General features: G+C 39.8%; 1 protein-coding gene across 1 annotated transcript in view; it reads right to left on the reverse strand.

Annotated features, from left to right (window-relative positions):
- Positions 1–101, reverse strand: part of NDUFS6 (NADH dehydrogenase (ubiquinone) Fe-S protein 6, 13kDa (NADH-coenzyme Q reductase)) — a 7,734-nt gene extending 7,633 nt beyond the window's left edge. The window contains exon 1 of the mRNA XM_010583590.1: positions 3–101. Within this exon, the coding sequence (XP_010581892.1) occupies positions 3–101 (99 nt within the window). The remainder of the gene's footprint in view (positions 1–2) is intronic.
- Positions 102–14,087: the final 13,986 nt, after the last annotated feature.

Genomic DNA, 14,087 nt, shown 5'->3' on the forward strand with positions numbered 1-14,087 from the left:
GCCCTCTCGCCGCCGCCCGGGTTGCTGCTGCCGCCGCCGGTCCTCCTGGCGGGGCTGAAGACGAAAACCTCCTTGAAGAGGCGGTGCAAGGACTGCTTCATCGTCCGGCGGCGGGGCCGGCTGTACGTCCTCTGCAAGACCAACCCCCGGCACAAGCAGCGAAAGCTGTAGCCCCGCCGCCGGGAGCCTCTCCCGGCTGGGAGGGCGGCTGCGGGGCCCCGGAGGGGCGGCGTTCCCCCCGTCGGGCCTGGGAGCCCTGCCTTCTGCCTCCCCGCCGCTGGGACCGCTGCCCCTTCCCCGGGCGACCCTCGGGAGCTGACCGCTGGGGACGCGAATCCCAAAATGGTGTCGGTGAGGGTGGTTCGTCTTAGCGCTGACGGAGAGCGAGTCAAGTTCTTGGCGGCCCTTGCCGTGACTTCGGACCGTGGATGGGGAGGACTGGAGTGGGAAGCCGCAGCTTTCAGGACCTCCTGTCGTCTTAGCCGTGAAGCCTTAAAATCACCGCGCTGTTCAGTTAGTAACGGCAAAGCTGAGTCATTGGGACTCCGAGATCCATTTGTGTTTCATTAAAGCAAAATGAAAATAAACGCTGCCGGTTGTGCATTATTACAATATACAACGAATCTTTCTTAAAAAAAAAAAAGCCTAAATATGCAAAGCTGTGATAACAGAACCAATAGTTGCAAGCTCAGGTGTGCCCCTCTCAAGGGGCAGATTAATATGAAATATGTTGCATTGAAAGGTAATGTTCTAGCTTTTGGCTTGGCTCATAGGTGAGGTAAAATTTTTTTTTAACTGTTGATTTGCGCAGACATAATCCCACGTAGCTTCAGTAATGCCAATGTAAATAACCCTTGCTGCTTATCACCGTGGGTTTTGAGGGGAGATGGTGGTATTTTAATTAGTATAAAGTAATCCACACTTTTTAAAGTTTTAGTGTCTAAAGTCAGCATTTAATGATATTTTGACCATTCACAGTGTATTCAGAAGTGTTCTTAGCCTCATCTTCCTTCAGAGAAGTCTCCTCTGATGTTTCTGGTGTACCTACTATTCTACAGGTACCTACTATTTCTAAGGTTTCCCAAACCTTAACCCAAATAAAAAGGCAATACCTAGGAATCATTGCCTTTTGGGTGGAGTTTGTAAACCATTTTGTGTAGGTGTCTACAGCAAAGAAGATAAAAATAGTAATTTCAGATTCCAGCTATTTCCCTTAAGTTTCTGCAAAGCTTCAGGCTCACTCACAAAATCAGGGAGGCTTTAGAATTAGCCACCCCCCCCTTTTTTTTAATGCAACTTTTCCTCTGTCCCTTGAAACAGCTCTCCTAATAGAGGTGTGGGGAGAATGACTGGGAACACTAATGCCTCAGAGGTCACGTAGCCAAGCATGCTGTTGAATGCAAACTCTAATGGACTGGTACCTGTGGATTACAATTAGACAGCCAAAATCGCAACAATCCCCAAAGGTGTTCCTCATGCTTGTGAATATGGTGATGCTTGAGGCAGGAGTGTTCAATCTTGTGAACTGCAAGTTCTCAACAGAAGGTACCAAAATAAACTTTTGGACAACTATCAAGTTTGTGCTACAAGTTTGCCAGAGTACTGTGAGAGAGTGTCCCCAACTTAGAAGAGGTGAAATTGGTTGAGCACTGTGTTTCGGGTTGCTGTAACATTGGATAGGATGATGACTTGAAGACCTTTTCTGCCAGTTATAATCCCACAACTTTAAAAATTCAGTAACTTTTATAATTACATCTTTTTTTGCTAGGTGCTTGATGGACAATGAGAAGCTAAGCCTGGAAAGCTGTGGCTAAGCAACCCAGAGGCAGTAGTTACTGACTGCTTCCCATGTGTTGGGCAGTTTGTCTTTTCACTCATGTGTCTCATCACTGGAAATGTGGGTCTGGAGAGAGAGAAGGAGGTTAGTTAATAACATATACATCCATCTTCGGGGACACCAAACAAGTTCACGGCAATGAAAGGAGAGAGAAATGGCCAGCTTCATGTAACTGAAGAGAGACAGACTGATTCAAAATGTAAAAGCCTCCTCAAAGCCAAAGAACCTTGAAGTAGTGGAAAACTTGCTCTGCTTTCAGAAGGTTTGGTTGAAATGTAGGCACTCATGAATAAGAGCTTCTACTTTCTAAGTACCTGTAGCTTGTGCATGTAAATAAAATGTAAGCAGAGAAAGCCCTTGGAAAAGTTTTACACCTTTAACACAGTTTGCAGTTAAGCAGAAAAGCTCTGATTCTCAGATCAGAGTTAATGGTACACGTTTCTAGGTGTGTGCTGTGTGTTTTCTTCTGGCAGAAGAAGAGACTTGTATGCTCTGAACCCCTGTGATACCTTAAAGGTGTACCAATAGCTACACTCACAAGGTAAGTGGTGTATGTATGTCCGGAAAACCCAGTGATTTCCAGGCCCACCCACTTTCCTGGAGGATGATGAGGACTGTGCAAGGACTGAGCTGTCAATTGAATGAGTTGGCCATCAGGTGAAGTGAGGGTATGCAGGGTTTTTTTTTTTAGGAAAGCTAATTGGCAGCTGGTCTTATTGCCTCCCAAACAGTTCATCTAGCCCCTTGGTTCTGTCAGAAAAAAGGGCAGCTCTCTGGTACAAGACAAATTGTGCTGGCGGGTTGCTGGGGAGGTGTTCAAACCAGGGCTCGCTTGCCAAAGAGCAACTTCAGATGGTGAAGAGAGAGACCTGCCAGTACGAGTTGCCAGGGCTAGGAGCAGCCGTCGATCTCTGGCCAGACTTTTTGAATGCAGTAGTGTGTGGGGCTTGGGGACAAATTTACTCATGCCAGGCTGGTGCCTGTTAAATACAGTCTACACTCGGCAACAGGGTGTGAAATTTAGGGATAGGATTACTGTACAGCAGAGGGGGGCACAAATTTCTATGTTTTCATCTCTGCTTTTAACCCAAGACTTAAGTTTTTATATAGTGCTGACTCAGCAGCCTATTTCAACACCTTATAATTAGGAAAAATTGTTTCACAATTAAAGCCATTGAATTTAGTGCTGCTAGTCAGAAACTTGAGATGTGAAATAATTTGAATTCAAATGTTTAATATGTCTGTAAATTATTTCTGTGTTGTGATCCGAACAACGCATGTTTGTGCTACCTGGGGTGGAGCATTCAAAAGAATGGAGGATTCATGGCCATCACTGAAACAGCATATTTGGTCGTGCTAATAGATTTTGGAAAGAGGATTATAGGGTTAGGAACTAGAAGGCTCTGAAATGTAATTGTACTCTGCCATTGACTTGCTGTATAATCTTGAAAAAATAATTTTGCCTTTGTCTCAGTTTCTCCATCTGTTAGGCGGGAGTGCTGAGTCTCACACTTCTAAGTACCTTTTTTTAGTTGATGTCCACAAACTGTTACAGAGGGATGTGTTCAAAAACAAATCAGATTCTATAGCTTTCTGTAATTTGGATGACATGAGAAAGGTGACTAGAGCTGGTGGTGGTGCATGTTAAGTTTGTTTACAACAACTACAAAATGAGAAGCTGATATAATGTCAGCCAGTAGCCTAGTGGTTGGTAGCTAAGAGTTTACATCCTTCATTACAGACTTCCTGAATGTTGTGCTACTTAAACAACTGTTTTCAAAGGATAGGGTACACAACTGCTACTTAAGCTACCCAGGCCAAAAATTTAGTCCTGGAATGCTAAAAAAGCCAATCTGTATTAGTTCCATAATTGCACACATTTTCTTTTTTATTTCTCCCCCCTCCATGGATGTTGTGTGGGCAGAAGATGAAAGGGAGGGGAATGATAAGGAGAGCACAGCTAAAATGTAAAATGGTTTTGAGGGGAAATAGGACCCGATAACACAGGAAGAAGAATCCATACACTGAAAACTGAAATAAGACTCGGGCTCCAGTTACATTTTCAGCTTCTGGTTTCCTGCTGGTTTTGTGTCTAGGTTACCCCTTCCAGATTCCTTCATTCTTCTTTAAATCCCCACAGTGGAGTAGGACCATGACAACTGATGTTTCCTGTGACTGTCTCCATCATACAGTTATGAAAATCATTTGCAGTTGTGAGTGACTGAACTTGTTTAAGTTCTCAGAACTGTTCTAGGGAATGAGACTATCAGATTCCTGATACGCAACAGGTAGAGATGTATTTAGGTCAACTGGAGGATAAATCTTAGAGCTCATGTATATTAATGATTGTCAGACTTTGTCTGTGGTTGTGTGTATGGTAATTATGGTATTGGTTGCTGAATTCAGGACAATAGCTCCTCGATGATGACAGGTGAGGGAGAAGTCTTTGGGGACTGTAGTACTGAGGGAGCTGTGTCTGCTCGGATCGAGGTGGTACGTGCTGAAGTTAGGTGACTGACGGGTGACTTTTCCAGATTCTGACACCACCAAAGTCAGTTTCCCAGGTTCAGTTAAAATAATAGCTATTTTTTGGTTCTGTAGACACCATGTTACTTTTCCAATTATTTTATCTTACCCTGTATGTAAGCAACAAAAAATAAAAATAAGCACAAGAAAGAGCAAACCTTAAGAGCAATTGCTAATGCCTTTGCAAAGTATTAACAATCGAAAGCTTTCCTTTATTTGTAGAGGTGAAGTAGATGGCTCTTCTGTAATATCCATGAGTCCTTGACTAGGCAAAGGAGAATTAAAAGTTGGAAGTATTATTTCACAAGAATATTTCACCCTCTTAAACAAGGAAAAAGAAAGTGAGAAGCAGGCTGCTTTCTCTTATTTGTTTAACAGTGCAAATGGACACAACATGCTGTGGCAGGCACTGTTCACAATATCTTCTCTGTAACGCCAAGGTCTCTCTGTGGTTTCAGTGAGCCCCATGCACCTGATATTAGAGAGGTTTCATTACCAAAGCTAGTTTACCTGTATCTGCAGTGTCACCAAATTCTAAAGTTCTGAATCATCAAGGGTGGACATAACCTTGACATACGCTGCTGAAAACTGTCAAATTACTTTTAAGGTGCAAATTAAGGATACAGTAGTCCTTTTCAGTTTAATAAGGCTGATCATACCTTTAAATACTGGCATTCATTCCATTGCAGCTCATCAGATTATTAACTTGGAGCGTGAAATTCATACCAGTAGCTTAAATTGAGGGGGGCTGAATGTTAGTGCCAGAGGCTGAGAAGGGGCTGGGTTCTTTCCAACTACCTGGGACAGTTTAACTCACCGCATCTATGAGGGGTCATGCCCTCACCTGTCTGGTCTCCTCTGCTCTGCAGGACTGAATTTGTCTTCCTGTAGGAGTAGCTGAACTGCCTACGAAGCTGTTATTGAACTGTCACACTTTACAGCCCAGTTTATTTAGGTAAGTGGTGGTGTTTTACTTCTATACCTCTGGGAGATAAACTGCAGCAGTTTTGTTATTGCTCCGTATCCCACTTGTAGTGGAGGCAGCAATTTTTATAAGAGCTTCATCACAGTGAAGACATTGAACCTGATCTAAAAATGATGAAAGTGGGTATGGGGAGAATATTGGCACCCAAGATAAAGCTGTCACTTGCTGGAGTTATCCACCTGCCTCCAGAAATGGAAAATTCACCATTTCACCTAGAAGCTTGTGCATCAGACTTTGAAATCCATTGTCTGTAAATGTGAATACAGTGTTGAAAAAGAGCAGTATTTTTCAAGAAGCCACCTGTTTTTATGTGGCACGTTGTGCAAAAAGGAAAGAAAAGTGAACTTTGTGAAGTTGTTTGACCTAAAAATACATTGATTCCATTTAGTGGTTGAAAGTAAGCAAAGGAACAGGCAGGGAATGATGTAAGCCTCTCTGTTGCACAGGATTGAAGATTGGTAACGGACAGTGCCTAAATGAGGAAAAGGCTGGGAACGAGCAGTCTCAGAGTCTGTAGGGTTTAAAAGGGGACTCATCACTATGAAGAAAATAACCTAGGAAGCTATTCTTTATAAAAACGGTGACTGAGATATCTAAAATAGGTCGCTTTCATAGGAAGTTCAGGCTTTAGATAAGAACCATTGCGTGTAGATTGTGCGCCAAGTACTTTGGTTTTCTTTGAATGCTCATCCTGCTATTAAATAACAAGTTGGTTTTAAGAAAGTTGTCTGGTCATTCATCCTGGTCACCGATTGCATAGTCACAAAAAGGGAACTTACTTGATGTATTTAAGTGAATGACAATACAGTAAATATGAAATGGTGAACTGGGGCTTAATCTGAAGGCTGAAGAATTCTGTCTTACCAGAGGTAAAGGCATGAAACCTAAAACAGGGCTGCAGCCAGAGATCACGTAGTGGATAGGCGAGCAGCCAGTCTTGCAGCTACGGGTCTGTTCCAAAATACTGTCGCTTCACTGTTAAAAAGGTGAGCTTGTTTGCTTTAATTTGCAGTTACTAAATTTTGCCATGCCTTTCATTGTTAGGGTCCTGTATTTTTGTTTCTTCGGAAGGTACAGAGTCACTAAATTTGAGTCACCCTTTAGTGTTTTAATAAGCTAATCGGATTAATCATTTTAGGTTTCTCACTATAAAATATTTTTTCTAGCCTTTGGATATTTGTATTTCCTGTACCCTCCCCGCATTTCTTTCTAAAAATACAAACACAGGAACTGTAGGCAGAATCAGCCTTAGTGATGCTGAACACTGAAGTTAAAATGCTCCTGAATTTTGCACTCACCAATCTTCTGCTTCCTTCATCTGCAGATCCCATTATTGCTACAGCTTTCCATGGAGTTCATGTTTGTTGACAGTTTTCTGTGGCCAGTAAAGGCTTTACACTGCTTAGCACTTCACAGCCTTCTGTTCTGCAGGTGTAGCTGCGATGCCCGGTTGCTAGATGTATGACTTTGCATTTGAATGTAACAAAACAAAATTGTTTTGAGTAGGTTCAGTGTGTTGAGCAGCATAAAATTTTCCCCATGACTTCATTATTATTATTACTTTGCTGATTTTTATTACCCTGAATTTATCAGTGGTTGATCTATATCACTTCCAAATCACTAAAAAATCCACAGAGTATTGATCACTTGTCCTAATACCCCTGAAACCACAGTGAAAGACATTCAAAATTCATGATGGTTCCCATTTGCAGTTACGTTTTGACATCTGTTCTCAAGCAGTTGTTAATTCATATATATATATATAGGTTAGGAATTTTTTTTAGAATTTTGAATCTTAAGACATCTCACGAGTCAGTTCGAATCACTGTCGTTTTAATCCTGGATCTTGTTCATTTGATCATCTGGCCTGCATGCTTGATGGACAGCTTCCAGGATGCTTTCTTTCCTCAGAGAAAACCCAGAAGCTGTTCAGTGTCTAGACTAGTTGAGCTTATTCTTATATACAGTATGGCTGGTTCCTCTAGTCCATCCTGGGCCTCCGGTGCTACTTCAGCTGGCCTTGATGTCTCACATTACTTCATACCATGGTCTTCTGCATGCAGCATACATCCTCAGCATCATCCAACAGAAGCACAAACATGGAAGGCTGCAAATCACCCATCTCATCATCTTGGGCACATAGTAAGGAAATGCTATTTTTGTAAGGATTTGTAACGTGTGATGTTCAAAGAGGGGTTAGGAGGGAAAATAGGCAAGGAAAGACAAGGAGTTTGTGGTGGAAGATCCTGTGAAATGTTCAGCATTTGGAGTCTCCTTAAGCATTATGTAGTTGTAGTGTCTCCAGGCACTTTAAAAGATGCTGCCTGTGAATGGTATGGTCACAACCAGCTCTAGGCCAGTTCGTTGGGAGAATGGTGATCATTGGAAAAAGTTGTAAGGGCAATATACATGCATAAACTCCAACTCCCTGCTGTTCTGGCAACTACTTCATATAATTATTTAAATAAATTCATTAAGTTCTGCATTGAAAACTAAGTGTCTTTTGCTAACACCACTCTTTGAAAGATAGTGTAGAATTTCCCTCCTCTTCCGAATCTTCTTCTAACTCCAGCTCTACATTTATTCGGGACTTGTTTATACTTATGCCAACATTATCTTTTATGTTAAATAGCACTTCTGTTCCTGGGGAATTTACCTGCTTGATATTTATTTCTAGGCAGCTATCATGTCCTTTCTCAATCTTTGTTTTCCTAAGCTAAACAAGTAATTTTAGTCTTTTCTCATGAAGCAGACTTTCTGCTCCTCTCATCATCCTAATAGCCCTTTTGTGTAACTTTTGAATTTGTGAGATAAGGTTTGTAAGGAGAGGTAATATATTTTATTAGATCACTGATATAGTTAGAAAGAAATAGGAAAGCTTTTGGGTATACAAGTCATTCTCACGTATGCCCAAAGCTTACCAGCTTTTTTTCCAACTATCTCAATTTTCTAATAAAAGATATTGCCTCTGCCTACAAGCATTTCCTCTCATACATTCTTAGACATTATTGGCTACACCATACACCTTTTGAGTTAATCTTTCCTGAAATATTTTATACAATCTTGTCCTCCCAGATATTTCTGGGTTTGCCAATATGACAGATGAATAACTACCTCTGTGTTTCTTGGAAACACACCTCACCCAAGGTATTTTAGGATTGCCTTTGAACAAGTCGTGGGCCAGCTTATATTAGTGCTGCAGCATCTTTACTTGAGATACCAGTATGCACAGGTTTTTGTCCTACAAGTAGCCAGCAGCCTACTTTCCTTCATTCAGTTCATGGGTGTTTTTATTATTATATTTTCCCCCATGTTGGTTTCCTATTGCTACCTTGCCTGCACATTTGACTGAACATCCCACTTTTTGTGACAGAAAAGAAGGGACACGCAACTAGCTTCTCAATAAATGTTTGGGTTTTTGGCACACCCATCCAACACCTCACCTTTAGTCACTTCCTTACCAACCTTAAATTCATCAGATAATCCTCCTTTTCTCTGTTTTAATTAACTTCATAAATGGACTGTCACGTTTTCTTGAAGTCCTGATAGACTAGATCTACTGTATTTTCCTTTTTAGAAAAAGTCAAAGAAAGGTGCTTTCGTTTGACATGATGTACACATCCTACATTGTTTCATTTAATCCTGTTTTCTGTTTATTTTCACATCATTACTTTTGTTCCATATCAAAACTCTTTTACACTGTGGAATTTAGCTTACAAGCTTGCGGTACTTACTTTCTACTGCTGCTGTTTCAGTATTTTTAAAAAAGTATGAAATCAATAGGGCAAAAATATCCTGAGCCAGCTCTTTAAAGTCTCCTTTTAAGTTATCTGGACCAGCTGCTGTAATGTATTTATGCCTAGGTACACACTAATTGTTGTCTGTCATCAAGTGGTTTGATGGCGTAAGGCTACCAAAAGATTGAACAACAACTTATGGTTTGGGTTTGGTTTTTTTTGTTTGAAACAGAAAAGAGCAAAAGCTATTTTGCTGTCTTTCCTCCCACACTGCCCCCAGGTGTAGACATATATAAGGGGTCATGTTTTCACAAGGGAAAACAGTGTGCCTTTAAAATGCTAGCCAATGTGTACGCAATTCCTCAGGAGGACAAGAAAAGTTTAGTTTCAACACCTACTACCAGGGGTGTCTAAAACTGCAGGTGTTTCTTAGCCACCCAACCCATACACCATAGAAGTCTCTGTGCTTACACAAGGGTTTTTGTATCCTTCAAGTAGTATGTATGACACAGTAAAAAGAACCCTTCGTTACCTTTCAAAAGGTACATGTATGTGAATTTGGATACTGAAATACATTAATATTTGAAAAGAAATATTGCACACTAGTTTTTTTTAAAGATTTTAGAATTTCAGTAAAATAGCACCAACCTGACCTAAACCCCACTGAAGCAAGTGGGAAGAAGCTGAGTGACTTCAAGGAGTAAGATGCCATGTATATGTTCTCCGCAGAGCACACCCTGTCAGAGGTCCCTCCCCAGAAGAGGTGATAAGGTGGGAGCTGGGATGTGTGAAGCCTGTCCAGTGATTCACGCCTGTGCAAAACAGCTGATCTAAGGGCTTGGAGAGTCCCTCAAGGACACACAAGCTGCATTTCTAATACAATTTCAAGTGAAGAGGGTTTCCTTGCCAAAGTCTTCATATTCTCAGCTCCAAATAATAGATGATCCTACCAAAATTATATAAAAATGAGATGTCTTATAAAGATGAATGGCATGCTTTGTAGGATACCAAGTGTACTCCTCTTAAACAGTCTATTTTTAGTGATTTCTTAAGAAATGTTATGCATGTTTGTATATGTGAAGGTTTGACTGGACTCACCAATCTTCCTTTTTTTTTTAATAAACCAGCATAAAGCAGAATTTATTTACATAATGCAATGATCCATGAAGGTTACCATAACATCAAGGGACCATATTAGCCGCTTGAATGGAATTCATTAGAAATTAACTACCACTTAAATTAATTTTCCCACATTCACAAGGCTGTAATGGTGGAAAAAGGAACCGTCCATCAGCATGTACTGACAGGAGAGCTGTCACTGCTTTTATTTATAGGTGAATACATTAACCCATGAAGCAGCCTTTTCAGACCAAATCTTGAGCTTCTGTACAAATAAGCTCCTTCAGAAGACTTTTCTTTTAATAACTAATCCAGCCTCAGTTCAACAGGAACACATACTGCCTAACACTTTTGCCACTGGCTATATATATTGTAGCCTTTTCATAAGAGCAGTAGAAAAATTTACTCCTAAAACCCCCAAACTTCACACTGTACGTAGTTTATTTTCAATGGATAATATTATTGATTAGATCTAGTTATAGCAATATTATGTTATCGGTATTGGTAAAACTGCACACACAAAAGATTGTCCATTGATTTTTCTTCTTTTGTAGTTTGTTACATTGTTTGAATTTTTTAACTGTCTTACAAATGAATATACGTGCAAGTCTCAAAAACTGTAGGATGAAAGTGAACGAGACTTGGACCCATCTGTGATCTAGGTATGCTTTGGGCAAATTTACTGTAGTACATTGTGATAATCAATTTGAATAAGCTACAGTGGGAAGGAGCTTTGTGGCACCTGGTAGGCTACCATAGTTGTGACAAACCAATACAGGGTTAGAGGGGGGTGTCTTTTATCTATGTAAACCTCATAGCTGAAATGCTCTTAGCACGATTTCCTGTACGGTTTAATCCAAACAATTTTTTTCATGAATAATTATAGCTCAGAGCTAAAAGCTGGCCCTTACCAATTGATAACATTTTTTATTTTCTTTTTAACAGAGAAAGTTCAGTAAAAAAATGATAGCAATGTTAGCTTTTAAGAAACACCCCCTATCTATGACCGTTAATACTAAAATAACTAAATAAAATCAATTATACATGTTTTTCTGTTGGATGCTACCATATGTAATAAACAGTGGTGACACAACAACATTAAATGAGCCTGTGTGCCAGCAGTATTTCTCACTGAAGTGGTTCACTCTCATTGCTGTACAGAAAGAGGAAATACAGAAGTTACAGTGAATCTCATAGCGTTGTGAACACTTTCTCTTACGTTCCTCCATGGTTTCCATACCAGTGTCAAAGCAAGCTTCACCACACAGTTTCTCATAGGAGGAATTTGGAGGGCCAGTGGCCTTCTCAGGTATTTCTGTGAGTTTATTGCTGTGTTCAGATGCTTGGCCAGCATAGCAAATAGATGAGCTTTTCCTGGGTTACCCACAAGTCCCTATATTCAAAAGGAACTAAAGGCTGTCCTGTTACTCCAGTGATAAAATTGCATGCTGTTATCTTTTACGTTGTCCCCTCTGAAGATTCTTTCCAACAGCATCTCAGATGTTACATGCTCAGGGCTAAAAATATAAACTCAGTAAGTGAAGAGAAAATATTTTACAAGCCTTGGTCCCCAATAATATATGTAGTTTTCCATTTCAATTATTTAAATATGGCTATACTATGCTATTCAACTATGCTGAATTAAAAACTCAGTGTCAGTATTACCCAAAAAAACTATCGTTGCTGTTGTGTCAGTCTCAGCCTGATGTCACACAACTTCACAAAGAATTTGCTTGTGTTCACTTTTCTTATTTTTTATAGTTATACTTTAAATAGTTAAAGTGAAAATCCCTAAGTGCTTCTACCAATGGCTTGGGATGCTATTTATTTAGAATATAGGCAAGTGATTCTCTGATGTTCTTGTGGCAGCCTAAGGAAAGCTTGTAGCTGCGAACAGACTAGCCACTCTCCTTCAAAAGTAGCAACTGTCACCAGTACAACATATGATTTATTTATTATTTAATGGATTTAGAGCATTTAAAATCCTTACAAACACTATTTTGTCTGATTCTTCCACATTTTATGTGGCACTGCCTTTTAGCTTGTCTGATTTGTATACACTAATGTACACACATAATGTATAATGTGAATAAGTCAAACTAGAAAATTATGCTATTCTACTTAGTTCTCATCAGGGACTATGGTTAATTTGGTTAATTGATACAATATTAACTAAGTAATGACTCTCACTTCTGTCAACATTTTTACATTTGTTAAATTCCCCTGCCTGATTCTGCTTTTCTGCTTTATTTCCTTTTAAAATTTAAACATCTTAAGAAAAGGCTCTTCTCAATTAATGCATTTCATGATTGAGGAACACTGAAATTAACTTTTAGCCAATTAAATTTTTACGAGTATTTGCTATTGTCGACAGTAGTAAAAACTTCTGTTTCAGCCACATCAATAATTAATTTAGAAGCACATGCCTGAAATACTTCCACACATGCAAAGGAGTTGTTACTCTCCCACAGCTTCCCTCACAGTCATCCTGGTGACTCCCTTGGCACTAGTACGCCATTATTTTGTTGGCAGCATTTTGATTTCTGCATGGTTATGATTAACCTGTACAATGTGTTCCTCTTAATGCAAAGCTGTTTTCTTATCCCTTCAATTCTACAAACTGGAAAAAGCATATAGCCGGAGGCCACACAGAATAATACCAGTGTCAAGCTTTAAAAAACATATTTGTTTTGTGTCCTCTAAGGACAAATGATAGACATGTAAAAATGTTTTCTCTGTTTCTCTTTCAGGGAATACTTACTTTAGAATTAACTTCTGTCACAGAAAACATAATTTGAAGCATCTACTATATATTATTTCTGACCATTTCTGCTATAAAGAGGGAAAATAGTACATTGTGTATGACATGTGTGATTACAAGGTTATAGAAACTCTTTATGTTTCTCTTGTTGTTATGGTTTCTCCTTAGAAAGCTTGTCACTGGAAACAGAAGAGCGTCCTTCCTTCAAAAGAGGCAAGTATATAATACTATTAAGCAGCGCAGTGTAATGAATGTAATTAATTGCTTTATAATACTTTAAATTCCTACACCTCTGAAGCGCTCAGTGCTCTTCATCCAATCCAGCCATGTATCACTTTTGAAATACTTCAAATGAGAAAAGAGATTTTTATGATACATCCTTAAGTGTTCTGATGATTACACATGCTGTAACCTATTTCTTCATAAATGTATTCCGTCTTTAATTTTGTCCTCTTCAAGATACAATCATCCTAGTGTCCTTTTATTCATAAAGATTGTTCCTTTACATACTTTCTCTGTCTTACCTATTTGTTAATTCTTTTTCTCTGTGATATCAAGCATACTTCATTTCATGCTTCATTGTCCAGGTTTTAGTTTTAGCTCCAGTATATTAAATATTCCCACCCTTTTGCTCCATATTTTATAGTCGACAGTACAGAAGCGTTAAAAGCCTTTCTCAAGCAAAGAGAAAGATGAGTGTCCTTAATGTGGAATTCTTTTCCTTCGGAAACTTGATTGACCCCAAATCTTATGACTCCACAGTCAAGAAACATAAAACTCATTCAAGGCAAAAAGTATCTCAGCAACACTTCTCTGAAGTTAAAATATTAGAAATTTTCATTTTTCTCCCTATTTCCCACCCTTTCCCCTTGAAATAAAGACAAAACCTATACATTACAATGAAAAAGAAAATGAGAGGGGCCAAGCATCCCGAGATCCCACCGACGGGAAAGAGAGGCCCAAGCAGCCTGCGCAAGGTCTCCCAGCACTCCAGAAAGGAGTTGTTGATTGCCAAGTGTGGTGGGAGCCCTTCTTTCCCATCGCCCAGCCCTGCCCCTGGAGCGTGGAGAGGTGCCATCTCCTCTGCACGGAGCCCTGAGGGAGAGGGGAGGAGAGGACCTG

Source organism: Haliaeetus leucocephalus, unplaced genomic scaffold (genome assembly GCF_000737465.1).
Source record: "Haliaeetus leucocephalus isolate CR32 unplaced genomic scaffold, Haliaeetus_leucocephalus-4.0 Scaffold915, whole genome shotgun sequence".
NCBI classification, from domain to species: domain Eukaryota; kingdom Metazoa; phylum Chordata; class Aves; order Accipitriformes; family Accipitridae; genus Haliaeetus; species Haliaeetus leucocephalus.